Here is an 18,348-nt window from a genome sequence, read left to right as displayed (position 1 = left end):
AATATTGAATAACGAAAAAAAAAAAAATCAGTAGACAACGGTTTAATAAAATAATTTTAATAATTTAAGAACATTCTCTGTAAACAATGATTTAATATGATACAACAAATTGATTAACTCAAAATAAAACGCGGAAACATAATTATTTAGCAAAAATGTAATATCTTTCTAAATATGCGTCCAATGACATATTGATACTTAAATAATAATCACTTTGAATGAGATCAGTCCAGTATGCAAACTATATTACATTATAATATATGGCAATGGCAAGCAAAACACCCAGTAGGTACGTAAGTTCGCATGAAGGGATGTGGTGGCTGCGCTGGATCCAGATTCAAAGAGTCTTCGCTTTCGTCGCTTAATTCCCCGATGCTGAACGTGTCTGTGAGATCTTGTTTGTGCTTTGAGGAATCCTTCGATTTCGTCGGAAAGAGAGTCATTTCATCCTCACTAATCACACAGCAAATAGAATTCATTGATTAAACTTGATCGCATACAGATGTGTCTTTACAGATGTGATAAAATAATCGAGATACATATTGTTATCTTTAATTAGAGGATAATATATATTATAACAGATTAAAAATCAACTTTTAAACACAAATAAGCAAAGATCATATTCGATCAAAACAGGTCTTGTCTAATATTTTTGTAAATCTTAAAAATTTCCAATTCAAGTAAATTGACGTGCCAGTTATTTATCGGTTTTAAAACATAATCCTGAACTGAAGGTGAAGTAACATTCAGATCAAATTGACAAGTAATTTAATAATACTGATACTAATGACCATTTTTAAAACACTGTAACAAATTTATTGCAATTTGCTTGAATTGGAAACTGTAAGATTCAATTATTATTCACCAAGATTCGCTTCGACCGAATATGACTTCTTCAATCATTTGTGTTGAACAATTCTCGGTCGATTTTCACTTAACATTATTTAACTTTTAAATATAATATAAAGTGTCGATATCATCTAACAATTCTTTATGTATACATGTATGATTGTTTAATACCTTTCACTTTCGCTGTGCCAGTATTCAACTAAAGGAAGGTGCTCCTTATTTTTACGTGGTATAGGCAATCTTTGTATTGATATCAATCCGGCAGAACTGCTTGCATTTTCATTGTCATGTTTCGGAAGTTTTATGTAATCTGAGTTGCGTTGGATTCGTTTCGCCTGTTCAATGCGTATCTCTGCAGAACAACATTATTGCATACTTACAAAGCAACACTAAGTTACACTAATTATTGCAAAAGCAATGTTGAAATAAAAATGTTATAAGAAACTAAAAGTTTATTTCAGTACCAAGTTTTTTTTGCAGCTGTTTCGTTGTATTCCGTTGAGAAACCTGTGTATTATTACTGCTACAACTGCTATCACTACCCTACAAAAGATTAAGATCTTTTTATATCATTAAACAATTTATCTTGTATATAAATCATTATTTTTATCTCACAATTATATATTATAATCTCATATTTCTTTATTAGGAAAGTTTAATAATAAGTATTTGTCAATATGTTTATTAAGATGGATATTTACCAAGAAAAGTCTTTCATCCTCAACGTGATTAACAGCTTTAGGATCACTATCAATGCCACTATCTTCCATGATTCAAAACATTTAGAAATATAGAGGCTCCTTTTAATTCATCTAAAACAGAAAGGAATATCTGCATTATTTTATTTTATCTTATTAAAGCTGATCAAATATAAAAGAATCAAAAAACTGAAATGTTATAAGTATAAAACACATATTACGATTAACAACACCACTGTAATTAACAAAAGCTGGTATTCAGTCAAACAATAAAGAAATTGAATACAGATGTCTGATATGTCACACAGCTTTTATGTATCATTTTGAGTTTTTCAAAACTTAACAACATAATATGTCTCTCCTAGTCACTCCTTGTTTTGAGAATTGCATAAACTAATATTTTATAAATTTTAACAAATAATATTCGCACGATTCTATGCAATAATTGTCCTACAACTTGTTGGAGTGCTCACATTACGTGGTCTAGTCCATTATTGATTTTCTTCGTAGAATAACCCCAATGAGAAAAGCATGCTTGTTCTGGTTGCGACAGAAAAAAACTAGCATGACTGCACGAATTGAATCATACTAGTTATGTTTGACAATCACATGACATGTTATTACATGTATATATGTATGTGTGTGTGCGCAGGTATTAAATTCAGAACTATATCCAAAACTATATAAAATTTCTACATTAAATATAAAAATGTAAAACAAAATTATAAATTTACTGTCAAATGAAAAAAAGATTCAATATCTAAAGATTAGAGTATTTTATTTCAAATTAAAATATAGATAAGATTGACAATACTATCAAAGACTGGCGTATCCTAGGAAACTGTAACAAACTTCTCAGTGTTGAATGATATATGAGGAAAGGGTGTTTAGGATTTTTATCTATTATGTCTTTATATATTTTATCATAATTACGTATTACAAATCATTAAAAAATAATATTCTTGATTTAAAAATATACTACTTTGATAAGAATAAGCAGAAGTGCTTGGCAGGATAGAATTTGTCAACAGTGCTTGGCAGGATAGAATTTGTCTCCCCATCATTAATAGTAAGTCACTGTATATTAAAGAGAGAACTACATACAATTGAATGCAATATTCATATTTGTAACAAAATACGAAGCGAAAGGTAATCCAGTTTCAACTGATCAATTGCCAGAGATTGTTGCAATTGTTTTGATATATTTTTAAATAGAAAGGAAACAATGGCACCGACAATACCTAAAAAGATGCTCTCAAAAGTATCAGACACAAATAAAGAGGTACATATTTATTGTTATAACATAATAATAATAAGTAAAAAAAGTAACTTGTTATATTAAAGAAAATTTAAAAAAATCAAAATTTTACAGCATTTATCTTTAGCGAAGAATTACATATCGCGACAAGATTTAGGTGCTGGTGATATAGAGTGGATGCGAGGAAAGGTTTTGTTGAGACCAAGTGATCAATTGCAGTTAACAGAAGCAGTACGTTTAATGTTTCTCTTGATTTTGCTGTTGAATAGTTCTGTATTTAATTTCGAATATGATCCTAGGAATTACAAGAAGAATTTGCCAGAGTGCTAACTATACATAATACTAGGATACCAGATTCCTTAATCGAATGGTCATGGAAATTACGTCAATTTGTAAGATTACCTCCTCCACCACATTTAATAACTCTTCTAAATGTAACTGGCACTATATTACACAAAGATTCTGAAGAAGCCAAAGTGCAATTGGCAGGAGGAATTCTTGGTGAAGTCTCTTTATTTATTGCAATAATTAAATATATGTTAGATGAAATAATTATAAAAGAAGGATATATAAACTTATAGATTCTATATATGTATAATATTATATTATAATAATTATTTACACAATTATAATTTCACAGTTGAGGATCATGAGACAACAGATGAGAAATTAAAGCGTGATGAAGAAGCAGAAGAAGAAGCAGAATACGAAAAAGAGGAAGAAGGTAAGTATAGAAAACATGGATAATTACACATTATATGATTTAACAAATCACACATTTGATATTCTTTTAAATAAAAACATAAATTACATATTCCATAAGAACAGTAGAAGAAATAGACAAAACGGTAGAAGCGCTAACTGAGGCCGAACGTGAACATGAGTTGGAAGCTGAGCTGGAACCTGGGGAACCTGAGGAAGATGAAATAGAAAAGATAAAGCCTAAGAAAATACCTAATCAATTTAATTTCTGTGAGAGAGCAGCGTTGACATATGATAATCCTATGAGGGCACGTATATTCTCTTCTATGTATTAAACATATTTAATACATAAACTCTTGCTTATAGGTATAAAAAGTAAATTAAATAAATCTTGTAGGATATGAGTACACAAACTATACCTCCGCCTACTGCGACTTTCAATGTCAATGTTTTTCAATGGACTATCTTTGACGAATATCAGGTAAAAACACAAAAAGTTCTCTTCCAATTAATTATTAATACATTATTTTATTTCTGACAGAATATTATATATGCTCACTTGATATTTTACTCAGCATGTTATCATGCAGAATAACATTTAAAAGATATAAACATAGAAAAGAGAAATATTATATAGAAGTCTGACTTTCTTTATGTTGTCGATAGGAAGACTATGCTCAACAACAACGCGAAAAGGAAAAGGAGAAGAAAGCCCCGTTGGTACAACCAAAGAAAGAAGACGTAAAGAAAAAAGCCCAACTGGAATTCTCAGCAATAACAAACAGAATGTTACAAGCTGCAAAAACGTTAGAGCGAATGGTGAACCAAAACATTTTTGACGATATATCACAAGGTAGACTTTTAATCTTTTCTTCGATGAAACCTCAGTCTCAAGTATACATTTAATTATTGTTAGATTATAGATATTGGGATGATCCAAGTGATCAATTCAAGGAAGGTGAAGGCTCATTATTACCTCTGTGGAAATTTTCGTACGAAAAGACTAAGAAACATGATATTACGGACATGTGCTTTAATAGTAGATATTATGATCTCTTTGCAGTCGCCTTTGGATCACGTTAGTAGAATACGCATATTTTAATTTTTATAATATTTAAGTTTACAAATAAGAATTATAATGTATGTATTTTAGTATCATTTAACAGTCCAATAACAAATGGCACAGTCTGCTTATTCAGCTTGAAGAATCCATCGTATCCAGAATGGATTTGTCCGACAGAATCTCCTGTGATGTGCCTGGATTTTAATGCTCAACATCCTCATCTTTTAGTTATTGGTGTGAAATAATACCATTCCAAATATTTAATTATGAAGATATTTATTTAGAAGTATAAATTTTGAAAATGAAAGTCTTTTAATAAAATGTTATTAGTAATCTAGTTTGTAATCTAGTTTCTAAAGTGATTATTATGTCATTACTGTATGCTAACATTAATTTATTAATTAAGGTTCCATGGACGGAACAGTGGCGGTTTATAACGTAATGTTACCACCATCCACACCGCAATATAAAAGCAACGATGTTATGCAAAAGCATGGAGGGTTAGTATGGGAGGTCCGTTGAATATTTTAACTCTAATACTTTACGACAAAACTGAGAATTTCATGAGAAAAACTTTCAACAAAATTTTAAAAATATGTATTGATTACAGATTCGTTGGGCACCTGATACAGAAGAGGGAAATCTGGCGTTCTTTAGTGTTAGTATCGACGGTAAAATAAATCACTGGGTATTAAACCAGAACGATCTCGGTCTCACTACTATTATAACGTTATTCCTGGACCAACCACCTATACCTGGACCAGATGGCACGATGATTACGCTAAAAGGTAATGATAAAAGGAAACCAAATATTATTATGTTTCATAATAATTATGCAAACCGTTTAAATCTAGGATGCGGAACGTGCATTGCATTTCATCCCACCGATCAGAATGTTTTCCTGGTGGGCACAGAGGAGGGTACAATGTACAAATGCAATACTGCGTACAGCAGTATTTACATGAGAACGTATCACGAAGCACACACCATGCCGGTATATCGAATAGTATTCAACAAGTACAATTCCAGCATTTTCGCCAGCTGTTCAGGCGACTGGCGAATCAAAATCTGGGAAGACGAAAGACCGTAAGTTATATCTTCATAATTATACAAATTTTATTATATTAATATTTTGTACGCAGAGAACCTTTGTTCATGTTCGATCTGGGTGTTCCAATTGGAGACGTTCAGTGGGCACCGTACAGCTCTACGGTATTGGCTTGTGTATCAAACGATGGCAAAGTTACAGTGTTTGATTTGAATGTTAACAAATACAGACCAATCTGCAGTCAACAAATCGTCAGTAAACGAAAAAACAAACTGACCCGATTAGCTTTTAATAACGCTTTGCCGTTTATAATAGTTGGCGATGATAAGTGAGTATTATCTATTTAATTTAAAAAAACTTGTAGTCTTAAAATTCTATTTCATATATAATTTGTAATTCGTTCACTCAATATCTAATTTCGTAGAGGTACCGTGAATACATTGAAACTATCTCCAAATTTACGGATAAAGGTAAAACCAACGAAGAAGCAACTACATTTGTCACATACGGAATTAGAATCTATGAAATTAGAAAAGTTGCTCAGTTTTGTGCGAGAGCCACCCGTACTGATTCCACCTAAAGACATAAGAACAGTTACTTAAAACCAAATGAATAAGAACACGGATTTCAACCTTTTATGAACAACAGTGCTTTATTAATATTTGCTATAACAGACGGATACATATACATATCTATATTTTTACAAATAAATTGGCACTATAATTATACAATAGAGAGATCAACTAGTTCTATAAAGTAGTTTATGTACCTGATTCTTATTGCCGAAAAAAGATCATTGTAACAAATAGAATAATTCAACTTCATTATTTAATATAACGAGAGAGAGAGAAACAGACAGAGAGAGACAGAGAGAGAGAGAGAGAGAAAGAGAGAGAAGCTAAATAAAATGATTTGAATTAAAATGATTCAGATAAAATATTATTTAAACGTAATAAATGCAATTAACGTATTTATTTTTAAATGCTTTCTCTCATTCTGTTAAAAAATTATAATCACAGAACTTGAACAATCAAATTCCTACTATATGTATAAATATTTATGAAATATTTTTCACGTTTTATAGTCCAAGATTATTAAATGCCTCTTTAATAAATAAAATATTTAAAAAATATTGTTATGAGATCAGATCTGTGTTTTTTAATATATATTTTTAATATTAAATATTTAAATCTTTATAATATAATACATCTCAATATTATAATATCCTTTAGTAAACAACAAAAAATTTAGAAAAAATTAATACAATGAAAATGTATTGAAAAATGTGTCAATATTTATATCTACAAATCTAGTTAAAAATACTGAATTTATTTGGCACAATATATTAACAGGTCATGCAAGAAGAAAGTTTATGACTTTTACTTTATTCTGAGTTGTTCAAAGATAACAATAATTATTTGTCATCATTTCTTACTAAAGTAGAGTCCGAATAAGGCAATAGAAATGTTTACAAGTCTTCACTGTAGACGAAAGACACTATCAAATTGTAATTTTTATTTAGATATTAACGTTTTCATGCATAGATAATCGTCATTAAATACATAATGTTCAATATAGTTATCAATTCAATAGCGATAAACGTGGCTTGATTCTTGAAGCATCGATTTCTGTAAAATCAAGCAATAATACGTCGTATGCTACCACGAATAATCTTATACAATTAATCTAAAATGGACTAATCAAAGACAAATTTACCCGGTAATTCTGGATTCTCTATCACCCCCTTAAAGTATTTAAGCTCTAGGAAGTCTCTAATATTATTTGGACATGGCACTTGTCTACCGGCGAACTCGATACTAGACATTGGATGAAGAAAGTGCTCTGGGAAATCCCGATTCTTCAGGAACCACGCGTCCTTCGTCATGGATCCGTTGCGCGTGTAGAACGGCAGCAGATTCACGTGCAAACGATTCACCTTGGAGTATTGTACCTTGAAGAACTCGCCCTCCGTCGCTTTCTCCCAAATGAAACCGTCATTATCAACGACCGGTTTACTCTTAGCTCTGACCAACCATGGCGATCTCGCCAAATCGTCTCGATTCAATCCAATTTGTACCTCGTGATCCCACGGTAGAATATCGCCATGCCTCATCGCTCCCAGCAACGATTGGCCCTCCAACCAGAATCGTATGCCAACTTCCTCCAATTTGTCGATAACATGACAGGTGACTTTTCTCAATCCGGCCAAACAACAAGGCGGTGTGTATCGATGTTGATAGAGATACGACGGCACACCGTTTATTACTGAACCAAAACATCTCGGAGTTTCCCGCGAGCAACCGTACCACTCCACGGAGCCGGAAGCCCTTGTAACTTTCTTTATCCCCAATTTCTCAAACATCAATCGCTCATGTGTACGATACAGATGCTGTACTTTGAATTGTGCTTGTTGGTTTCTGTACAATGGCTTTCCTTCGTTGAACTGATAATTTTTCAATATATGTACCTAACAACAAATATACAATGTATATTACGAAATATAATGTAATATATATTTAAAAAAAATATAAATATTCACTTAAACATTTTTTTTTAAGATAAATTTGAATTTTTTTCTTAACACAGAGAAAACGAATAAAATAAATATTAAAAATTCTTAAACGAAATATATAATGAATAAAAAGTACTTACCAAATTAAAAGATTTAAAAGTAAAAAATTTGAATACAAAGAATTCTGCATTAACTATATGAAAAATTGGATTCCCAAAGTAAATTTTCACATATAATTATTGCAGAGTGCAATTATATAGTAAATTGAATCTTGATTATATCTTATGTAAATACTAACTCATTTCACTGAGATCCAATTAGCTATATAATTAATATGAGGTCCTTTATACACTCACACATTGTCACCAGAACACAAAATTGAAGATAAAATATTCACAAACTAATCACGAAATTCTTGTATGATATGTCTTCATATTCAATTATACAAATCATCCAATTAGATAACAAAATCACAATATGTTGCACAGAGACAAATTAATAAATTTATTACTCAATAAATTATTAGGTGTAGGAAAAAGTTCGTGGCGTTTTTTTAATCTAATGAGAAAAACGCCATGAACTTGTTATACACCTAATATATTCAAGAAAAATAAAATAAGAAGGTAATACATAATTATCTTAGACAAAATTAGACAAAATGGATTACCTTTGCACCAATAGCTGTTGTCTGAATGTACAACGCGTCTGTGAAAGGCAGCAGAAATGGATCTGACAATCTTCTCAAAATTTTTGCCTCAAGCATAGTAACATGTTTACCTATTACACTATCACATTCTGTTCCCATAACCCGTGCTATCTTCAAACTCCATTCTCTCACTTTTAAATCTAATTCAAGACAATGTAAGGCTATCTTTCCCACTGGTACAATAACAATCCCTAAATTTGATACTTGCGCGATAGTATCCTGCAAGACATACATCAAAGAGAATAACAAATTATTGTTGTAAAAAAGCATTTTCTAAATATCACAACAAATCACAACAAAGGATATTTACCTGTATAACTTGCTTATTCGACAATCTTGTTGCATCAGGTAAGAATAGGACAAACTTGGTACGTATATAGAAGAGTGGATTCCTTTCCTCGGAGGACTTATTGAATTCAGGCTTTAAGCTGATCAGTTTGACGTTCTTCATACTCTCGTTGGCAAAGTCCAACTCCAGTGGCGGATAAGGCAATTCATCGCAGACTATCAAGATGGGTATCCCTGGGAAGGAATTCAAAACTGACTCCACCATGAACGCCACATCATTTTCGAAGTTCTCGAACTGCCTGATGACAATGGTGACCAAATGGCCCAGACACTGTTGGTGTTTCTGTGGGTGCTCGTTTGTCATGACGCTCGGCGTTAGCAAACTCAGGGTGTTTTGCTCCATAGATAGTCGCCATATCTTATGCCAGACGATGAGGTTGCCTAACAGCGCGAGAATCAGAAGCGCCCTGACGAATTTCAGGCGCATTATTACGGCACGCAATGCGGTCCCATCTTACATCTTATATTATATTATACACGAACAGCGCATATCCTCACAGCGTCCCGGTGTCAAGCTTCGCCATCGAGCTGCAGCGTCAAATATTTGACAATTCGGAATGTTTTTATCATGCTGGAACCTGGAATGACGGCCAATAATAGTCTTCACGGGTCATCTCGATGACTTATCGCATTATGAAATTAACAAACGCATGAATGTTTCATTTTATATTTGGTAAAGACACCAAAAGACACCCACGAAGTTGTTGCGTCAACTTGCGTCAACTTTTGAGAGTTTTGAGGTTAAGATAAGATATGATTATCTTTGATTATCGATGAATCGAATGCGATTTTTGAATCGATATTCGAATTTTTTCATCTCGATTAATCGACTTCTGACGTTTCACGTAGGTGTTCATTTACCGCTTTGAGCAAATTAAAATAAATCAGTTCATGCGTTCAGTGATTCTTTAATGATTGGTCTTGTCTCTTAGTTCCTCACTGGATCTGAATGCATAAACCAATTATATTAAAGAATTTTGCAATAGTTGCAAAATTGCATTTTCTGTTGAACGCAGTGTGAATTATGTCCAAGGCTTTAGTTTTCTTACATCATGGCTGACTTGTTATCCGTCATTTCGCGTTAAACGTCAAATCTAGTTAAATCTCTGATCGTGCGACGTAGGTTTACGTGCTTTTGCTCTTCGGCGAGAGAAACGCAAAACCATCGAGCATGCCGCTGCATCGATATACACACGCAATCCTCTGCAGAATCCCGTTGTCGCTGCGTACACGGGGTGAAGTAACATTGGACGAAGCCAGGACGCAGCATCTGGCCCTGGCGCAGCTTCTCCGCGAGCTCGACATCGACGTCGTCGAGATGCCGCCCGACGAAAACTCGCCTCTTTGCGTCTTCGTTGAAGACATCGCCGTCGTTTGCAACGGCATTGCCCTGATTGCCCATCCAAGCGAACCGTCTCGCCTCAAAGAGGTATAATACACAATCCATATCTTATTAAAATTGATTTGTATTGATAGATGAGTTAGAATTCATGATAATAATAATGATGATTTAACATCTTTGGATCAAGTTTCGAACTTAGTTTCTTCATTGCTCGTTTTTAAATTATTTTTTCGTGTTTTTTCAGCTTGATACTATCAGAGCTGTGTTGAAAAAAGAGCTAGAGATACCATTGATAGAAATAAGCGACAAAAATGCTCGCTTAGATGGTGGAGATGTGCTTTTTACTGGTAAATTTTAGTTTGTGTATTTAATATTTGCTTTGATATTCCATATTTATGCTTTTAAACACATGTAAATATCAGAAATATTTTATAAATTTTTACATTTACTAATGCAAAAATATTTTGTCACAGGTAGAGAATTCTTTGTTGGACTGTCTCATTTTACAAATGAAGCCGGAGCACGAGCAGTTGCTGCGGCATTTCCAGAATATCCATGTGTACCTATCAAGGTCAGTAATCTTGTAGATTAACACATCTATAACATCTAACATTTTTAAGAATTATTAATCTCCTTTTAAATATAATTTACAAATTTCTCATTACATACTAATGTATATCGCATGTCTCATTAAATTCAACATTTGATGTTAAAGTCATAAAAATGTACTCAGTATGGATGATTTTGTGCTATGCACAAGAATAATCTTAGATCTTAAATGTGTGTTTCAATTAAAAAGGATGATGTTTTGTCTATAATGTTCTTTATATTTATTTTTTATCTTAACTATTTTACAAAATATAGAAGATTAGTTATAAATATTAGTAATATCTTATTAGATATGAGACTTTGTAATTTTTGTGTCTATTTCGGAAACCATTTTATATCTTGTATCTTCATTGTATGATAGTATTTCATTCTTATTAGAAGCTACTTCAGAAATTAATTTAATATTGAGATGTAATATATTTACTATCAACTTTTTTCATTGCTTTTCAGTACTGATTTTATTCTTAAAATAGATCCAATTTAAGATAAAACCCTCTACATGTAATAAATGCATGTTTCAGTCTGTCAGTAACAATGAAAGTTTTGTATTTATTCACAGCACACATTGTACATTTATAAAAGGTATAATAATAGGTGTGCGCGCGCGCGCGTGTGTGTGTGTGTGTGTGTGTGTGTGTATACCTTATGGATTTGCGTCAAACTTCAACAGAATATCATGCTCACTCACCTTACTTTTCTAATGTTCATTTAAGGTGGGTGATGGTGGCGAAGAGGTGATAGTGGAGAGTCTTACCTCAGCCCCTCTTCAGGTTTGGGTGCACTAAACTGACCCTCTTAATACGTCATTAAAAAAAAATTTAACAAAAGAAAAAAAATAAAATGAATATTTTCACAGGCAAAAAACGCAAACTTGCACGATTTTGAGAAACTTTTTTTCGTATGTAATAATTTGAGAATTTTACGAGCTGCTTTTTTGAAATTGTAATAAGTTACACAAGTTCCAGCTTGGCACTTGAACTGTGCACTTGAACAATACCACAAATCTTATTCACTCACCTTAGCATGCATATGATTTAGCATTTAACTTTAAGCAAAATGTTTAAAGGCATTACTCATTTTGTTCATAAATTATCGTTATATAAATATGTATTATGTATATTATAAGCTCATTGTGTATGCACTTTTCAGATAACATATTTATATTTTACTGTTTACAGTACAAAACACTGTGCACGATTTGCTGGCACATTAAGAATTATTATGGACATCATAATAATGCATTAAGATTATATTAAGATTATAATAAATATTTTAATATAAACATTTTAAAAACACATCAAATATTTTTTAAAAAATTAATATATAAAAATATACGAATTAAAAAAAAAAAGAGAAATTATTATATTGAATAAAAGAGTTTGTAATTTTCGTTGATAAAATTTAATTCAATAATGATTTTCTAGTTTATTCTAATTTATTCAAGTGATATGATAATGAATTAAGAATATGATATACGGAATGTAATGATAAAATCACTACATGTTGATTATAGTGCATTGCAATACTCGTTTATTCTCACCTATAATTTTTGAGATAGTAACTCAATATTTTTCTGCTTAGGTGGCTGAATCCAAACGTTTAAAATCGCTGGTTACAATGGCCGGACCAGATGTTATATGCGTAGGGGCTGGAAAAGAATCTCAGGAAGTTCTCAAGGTCTTAATTTAAAATAAATAAGAATCACTTTGAGAAAGATATTCCAAAATTGCATCATTTGTAATAAATTTGCTTTCATTCGGACTTGCTATGTGACAGACGAATATTGCTACTGTTTTTATGGAATTAAGTCTTTTTTTAAATTAATTATTTAATTATAGAAAAGTTTTGATTTTTACTTTTCTGATTTACAATCTAGAGAATCGAGCGAGAAGCAACATACAGTTACCAAACATTGACTGTACCCGAGGACGTAGCCGCGAACGTGCTCTACGTGAACGGCACTCTCATTCATCGGTCGGAAGACGAAATTCCACAATCAAGTAAGGTGTTTGCTGAGAAGGTGGAGTTCCCAACTAGATCATTGCGTTTATCCGAATTGGCGAAAGTTAGCTCCGGTTTGTCCTCCTGTTGCTTGTTGGTGCGCAGACCGCGGCATATCCGTAGCATTTAAACGCGAAAGGAGAATAAGATCTATCTTGCGATGTAATCTATGCCACTAGTGCTATCCGCGAAACATAAAATCGAATTTTTTTCTATCGAATCTGTGGAAAAATACGATGCAATTCATGACGATGATAATTTGTCATTCCGACATTTTGATAGTATTTTTTAAATTAATTTTTTAAAAGTTACTTTTAAAAGTCATTTTATATCTTGCAAGAGAAGAATTTAGTATTTGAAGAGATTAATATATATATATAAACACACACATATATAATATACAATTTTTATATATTTAGAGTAGAAAAATAATATATTTAAATTTGGTATTAGTTATTTATGTTTATGCTTTTTGCCAGAGATAATCTCTATTCTTGTCATTTATTTAATTTTTCGTTCAAAAAATTTTTCATTTTTTATGACTTTATTTTTATGACTTTACATATGACTTTATTTATAACTGCAGCTATAAATTTTTTACTAAGTATTTATAAGTATTTTTTTGTTTTATTTATTGCTTACTTTATGCATTTTTTCCTACGATATCCCAAAAAATATATTATAGAGTAAAGCTACGCCATTTACATCTTGTAGTGTTCAACGGGATTAATCTTTATAAATACGGCACGTAACACAATATGGCACAAATCCGATTTTATACATACACTATATATGTAGAGGGGTTGGAATATTGATTTTTATTATGATATAAAGAATCAAAATTAATTTGTAATTCAAATTATAATTAAGAATGCACCAACATACATACGCAACAATAAATTATTTGTAATCTGCAAGGCTTATGTAATCAGGAAGAAAGTGATCGTGCATTATCAGTATTCTGACTCCTGCAACGCATTCGCAACTAGTCTGAAACGTGTTCACATCGAAGCATTCAAATAAATATCTCTCTATCATCTATACTGTATCGCAAAGTTATCGATAATATAAAAGCACTGATATAATATAGTTGTTACATTATAACGAAGTTACGTAATTAAAAGTTTAAACAGAAATCGATATAAAATTTCTGTATGAAACTTATATGAGACATTATACTATATATTTGAAACATCGCGATTAATATCGCAGTGGTAAAAGATGTGAAATAGAATTACTTTGACACTATAAGTGTCGCTGTGACAATTTAGCATTTTGTACTACCGTAATGTTTAGGTAATCCTAGCATATGTCTATAATGCTTTTACGACTTTTTTATGCGTTTGCTCTATTTTATAAACATTAACATTTATTTTTTATACTGTTTTTCATGATGGAACTTGATGCTTTTATAAACACTGTCAATATTATAAAACAAACAAAAATAAGCAGATCTTTTAAAAGCAAAATATGCAGTATTTACAGAATTTATTACAATTTTGTTTTGTATTCAAAGATTGTCAAGAGTTTATAAGTTCGCATATATGTATAGAAATATAAAAGTTTATAGAAAAAGACAATCAATCTTTTTATTATTAGATATATAAGGTGCAATTTTATAAGTCACCGATACAAATGTTGCAGAAATTCTTTGAATTCTTATATAAAACAGTGTTATTTAAGATAAGGCACAAAAAGTTTGCATAAAAAACATTAAAATAATACTACAGATTATAATCACTTTAGACATTTATAAAATGTGATTGATTTTTTCATACTTCAAGAGACTGTCAAAATTTTTCGGAATATATTCCAATCATTAAAAAAAATATAGTCTCATATTATAAAATTGAACATTTTCAAAAGAATATTTAGGCACATTCTTCGATAATGGTTCATTCACAAACGTATGTTTTCCCACACATAATACAATTATAAAGGCTCATTATCATTAGCTTGTCTATTACTTGTATGTCACTGGATGTTTCATTCTGCCATGGTCGAATCAATTTTTTCTGCGTATATAGATGATTATAAGTCTTTCTTTTCACTTGTAATACTGCGATATCGTCACTTGCTATGTGACATTCTATAGCTTTGTAAATACAACATCTTATCAATCGGTTTCACATTAATATTATGAATAAAACGTTAAAACCGACGTATGATTGCCTCGGACCAATAAAAACGGCGGCATGTCACGTGTAAGTGTTTCTAGCCACGCCATGTAAAGAGGCGCTGATACAGCACCTTTCCGAGGCATCGGTAATGTCCTATGAATCAAACAATACATTAATGAAAAAAAATAATCAAAGATTACAAGGAAACACAATCAAATATCCTTCGATTTTAATAAGCTTTGAATATGTTAAACGTAATAGACTGCGCATTCTTTGATTCTAACATCCATGCTCCTTGTGTTCACGATGTTAAAATCTTGGACGAAGAAGAAAATTAACTATTGGTCAAAAGGCCGAAATTATTCAAATATAATTCGTTAATTCTTTCTCCGAAATCTCAGAATGATTTCTGATATCGTGGATACAAGGCTTTAGAAAGAATCGAATCATATCAATATCTCTATATCTCTTCATCTCGATATAGACAGAGCACAATATGATTCAAATTATATTACTCTTATTAAAAAAATACATGTTTCTCACTTTTATCTACATTCTAACATATTCGAAACTTGTTAAAATTGGAAGACATTTGGTTGTGTTGCCTTATCAATATAAAAATTCATAACAAATACTACTTACATAACGACTAAATTGGCTTCCATGGAATTTTCAAGTAACAATTCACGTAAACGGAGATGTCTATTGGTTTTTTCTTTCATCGCCATAAGTTCTGAATCTTTAATAATATCTAAAGAAAACAATCGAATTGTTACATATATATTGATAGGACATTAATAGCTTGTTAGTTTTATTTTATGCTTTATAGTTTTATTTTATACTATTTATATACTATAGAATAAACTTGAAATTACTCATATCATCGTCGTCAGAATTTTTCGAATCGGCTAATTCCTGGAAGTCGGCTATTAACGAATCAAAGAAAGTCTTTGTACCAGCTTGTGCCGACTTCGAGATATCCGGTATAACTTTTAGGGCAGAATAGTCTATCCGGAATTTTGATAAAAGACTCGCCATACTATGAAAAAAATTAATAATATTAATATCATCAAGAAAAAATTATTTTATGTAATTATTTCTAGAAGAAATTCATCATCAAAAATTAATACTTGCTTCCTTTGTTCATATTCCAGTTCAGAGTTCTTATTAGAAAGTGCGAACACTCTCAATCTGCTGTTAGACCAATTACGTCTCGTGCTAATAATGTAAGGTAACAGAAGCGTTAGACCACCGTCATCATACAACCACCATACATCGATAGTACCCTTCTTATGCTTCCGTTGAAATTTCGTTACTACATTAAGTATATTTGAGATTGGCACTATATTTGATCGATTTTCACGTTGCTCCTCGGAGGATGGATTAGGATACTCGTTAATTGTTTTCGAACGTCTCGGTGCGGGACTGCCGGGGATTGATATGTCAGACGTGCTACTAGCTGCAATAATTATAATTTATCAAGCATCGTTCTTCAGAAAAAGATATATTACTACACTAATGACATACACGTTATGAAGTATTCTATAGCTTTTATATAAAAACACTTCTTTACAGATATAATTATTTTATTGACATCAATTTTTTTCTTGAATGTATACTCTCGGACAAAAATTTATGATTGAAATTACATAAACTTTCGTATTTTTAATAAAGTCGATTTTTCTTTTCAAAATTTAGAGATATTCTAACTTTTGAACAGTAATGTATCATGCAACACCTAATACTAATCAGAAATATTAGATATATGTTAGAAAATAAGAAAATTTAGTTTTTGTCAAAAACCTTGACTAAGCTGCGAGAAACTCTGATTGCCAGGTATCGAAGTAGGTGCGAGTCTCTTTGAATCTTCGACATCTCCGATCGTACTGCTATCCAAACCTTCTTGAAGTCGGAGAAGCACCACTGCTATATGCATATCTAGAGCTTTGCTGAGATACAGAAAAAGTTAGTTCTCTTTATTTTAAGTTAACTGAAGTGTGATACAAGAACTTACTGCATGACGTTGAAATACATATTCAGATTTTCCCGGGGACAAGTAGCCCAATCTTGCTTGTAACCCATCAGCAGGATATTAGGCCTCATTTTCCCAAGTCCAGCGGCTTGTAGGAGCGAAGTAGCTCCATCTTGAAAATTCGAACTATCCACCAATGAATAAAATGCCTTAATCTTGTTTGCCCTGAGCCAGGAAGAACAATTCTGCACCATGCTGTTGCGCGTTTTGTATGATATGGGTGTCTGAAGGACATGAATATAAGATATATTATCGAATAGGTATATCAAATCGGCTAAAATAGAAACAAGCCATACCTCAATAATATGGCCACAAATAAATAAACTCTGATGTTTAGTAATATGATGAGCGAAATCGACAAGAGATGATCTCGCATTGGGCGCGCCAGTAAGAACCAAGAGTTGCGGTCTGTAATTTTTCACGTGCTCCTCCACCCGATCCAATTGCTGCACCGCAGTTAACGCGTTTTTGTAGGTCTGGGCTTGTGTAGTCGAGCCCCAATTTACATCTGTAATATATTTTCATGAAGAGCGCAATGTATTGAAAAAAGCAGCGTTAAACAAAGATAAATTTTTGTTGCGTAAATTACCAGGTTTTCTATACGAGACTACTAAATATAACGCTAAGACTACGCATAACGTTATTAAAGCCGTCCACCATGAGATCAGAAACATCACAGAAACGCAAAGGATAGCACCAGCGAGACTAAGCCACATATTATAATACTAAAAAAAAAATAGAATAATATTATTAGATAGAATGAAAATATAATAACACCATAGATATATTTTTACGCTACAGTACCTTGAAAGTTGGTCGCCATCCGATTGGTTTAGCCAAGGAAGCATGGAATGTGCTGAAATTGATGAGAGTGTAGGCAGCCAAGAAAAAATTCGAAATCAACGGCGCAATTGCATTTAATTCACCTAAAAAAAAATTGAAATATATATATATATATATATATATATATATGTATATATATATATATATATATATAANAACTACACTACACCTACTACGAAGTAAAGTAAAGACGGACGGAACAAATAAAACGTAAAAG

The 18,348-nt window shown here is 31.7% G+C and overlaps 5 protein-coding genes across 5 annotated transcripts in view; 2 read left to right on the top strand and 3 right to left on the bottom strand.

Annotated features, from left to right (window-relative positions):
- Positions 1-251: 251 nt before the first annotated feature.
- Positions 252-1,619, bottom strand: LOC105624724. Its single transcript, XM_012206079.1, has 4 exons — positions 1,551-1,619; positions 1,314-1,392; positions 1,021-1,201; positions 252-453 (listed from the first exon to the last, which is right to left on the bottom strand). The coding sequence occupies exons 1-4, from the start codon at positions 1,617-1,619 to the stop codon at positions 252-254; spliced, it is 531 nt and encodes a 176-aa protein (XP_012061469.1).
- A 1,153-nt stretch (positions 1,620-2,772) lies between these two features.
- On the top strand, positions 2,773-6,220 carry LOC105624723 (dynein intermediate chain 2, ciliary). Its single transcript, XM_012206078.1, has 14 exons — positions 2,773-2,829; positions 2,920-3,036; positions 3,105-3,311; positions 3,451-3,529; positions 3,640-3,815; positions 3,905-3,988; positions 4,174-4,360; positions 4,424-4,585; positions 4,661-4,804; positions 4,977-5,083; positions 5,181-5,358; positions 5,425-5,656; positions 5,713-5,946; positions 6,043-6,220. The coding sequence occupies exons 1-14, from the start codon at positions 2,773-2,775 to the stop codon at positions 6,218-6,220; spliced, it is 2,142 nt and encodes a 713-aa protein (XP_012061468.1).
- Positions 6,221-7,314: 1,094 nt separating this feature from the next.
- On the bottom strand, positions 7,315-9,611 carry LOC105624722 (fukutin-related protein). Its single transcript, XM_012206076.1, has 3 exons — positions 9,147-9,611; positions 8,798-9,055; positions 7,315-8,085 (listed from the first exon to the last, which is right to left on the bottom strand). Exons 1-3 carry the CDS (start codon positions 9,609-9,611, stop codon positions 7,315-7,317), a joined length of 1,494 nt encoding a protein of 497 aa, XP_012061466.1.
- Positions 9,612-10,355: 744 nt separating this feature from the next.
- On the top strand, positions 10,356-13,266 carry LOC105624721 (N(G),N(G)-dimethylarginine dimethylaminohydrolase 1). Its single transcript, XM_012206075.1, has 5 exons — positions 10,356-10,613; positions 10,771-10,873; positions 11,000-11,097; positions 12,717-12,812; positions 13,012-13,266. The coding sequence occupies exons 1-5, from the start codon at positions 10,356-10,358 to the stop codon at positions 13,264-13,266; spliced, it is 810 nt and encodes a 269-aa protein (XP_012061465.1).
- Positions 13,267-15,273: 2,007 nt separating this feature from the next.
- LOC105624720 (bumetanide-sensitive sodium-(potassium)-chloride cotransporter) overlaps positions 15,274-18,348 on the bottom strand; it is a 14,104-nt gene continuing 11,029 nt past the window's right edge. The window contains exons 9-17 of the mRNA XM_012206074.1: positions 18,093-18,214; positions 17,878-18,013; positions 17,585-17,796; positions 17,271-17,512; positions 17,060-17,205; positions 16,391-16,715; positions 16,132-16,295; positions 15,899-16,007; positions 15,274-15,409 (exon numbers count right to left, since the gene is read on the bottom strand). Of these exons, the coding sequence (XP_012061464.1) occupies positions 15,274-15,409; positions 15,899-16,007; positions 16,132-16,295; positions 16,391-16,715; positions 17,060-17,205; positions 17,271-17,512; positions 17,585-17,796; positions 17,878-18,013; positions 18,093-18,214 (1,592 nt within the window). The remainder of the gene's footprint in view (positions 15,410-15,898; positions 16,008-16,131; positions 16,296-16,390; positions 16,716-17,059; positions 17,206-17,270; positions 17,513-17,584; positions 17,797-17,877; positions 18,014-18,092; positions 18,215-18,348) is intronic.

The sequence above is a fragment of the Atta cephalotes genome (genome assembly GCF_000143395.1).
Source record: "Atta cephalotes unplaced genomic scaffold scaffold00086, whole genome shotgun sequence".
In the NCBI taxonomy this organism is placed as follows: Eukaryota; Metazoa; Arthropoda; class Insecta; order Hymenoptera; family Formicidae; genus Atta; species Atta cephalotes.
This window is presented reverse-complemented; position numbering and strand designations above follow the sequence as displayed.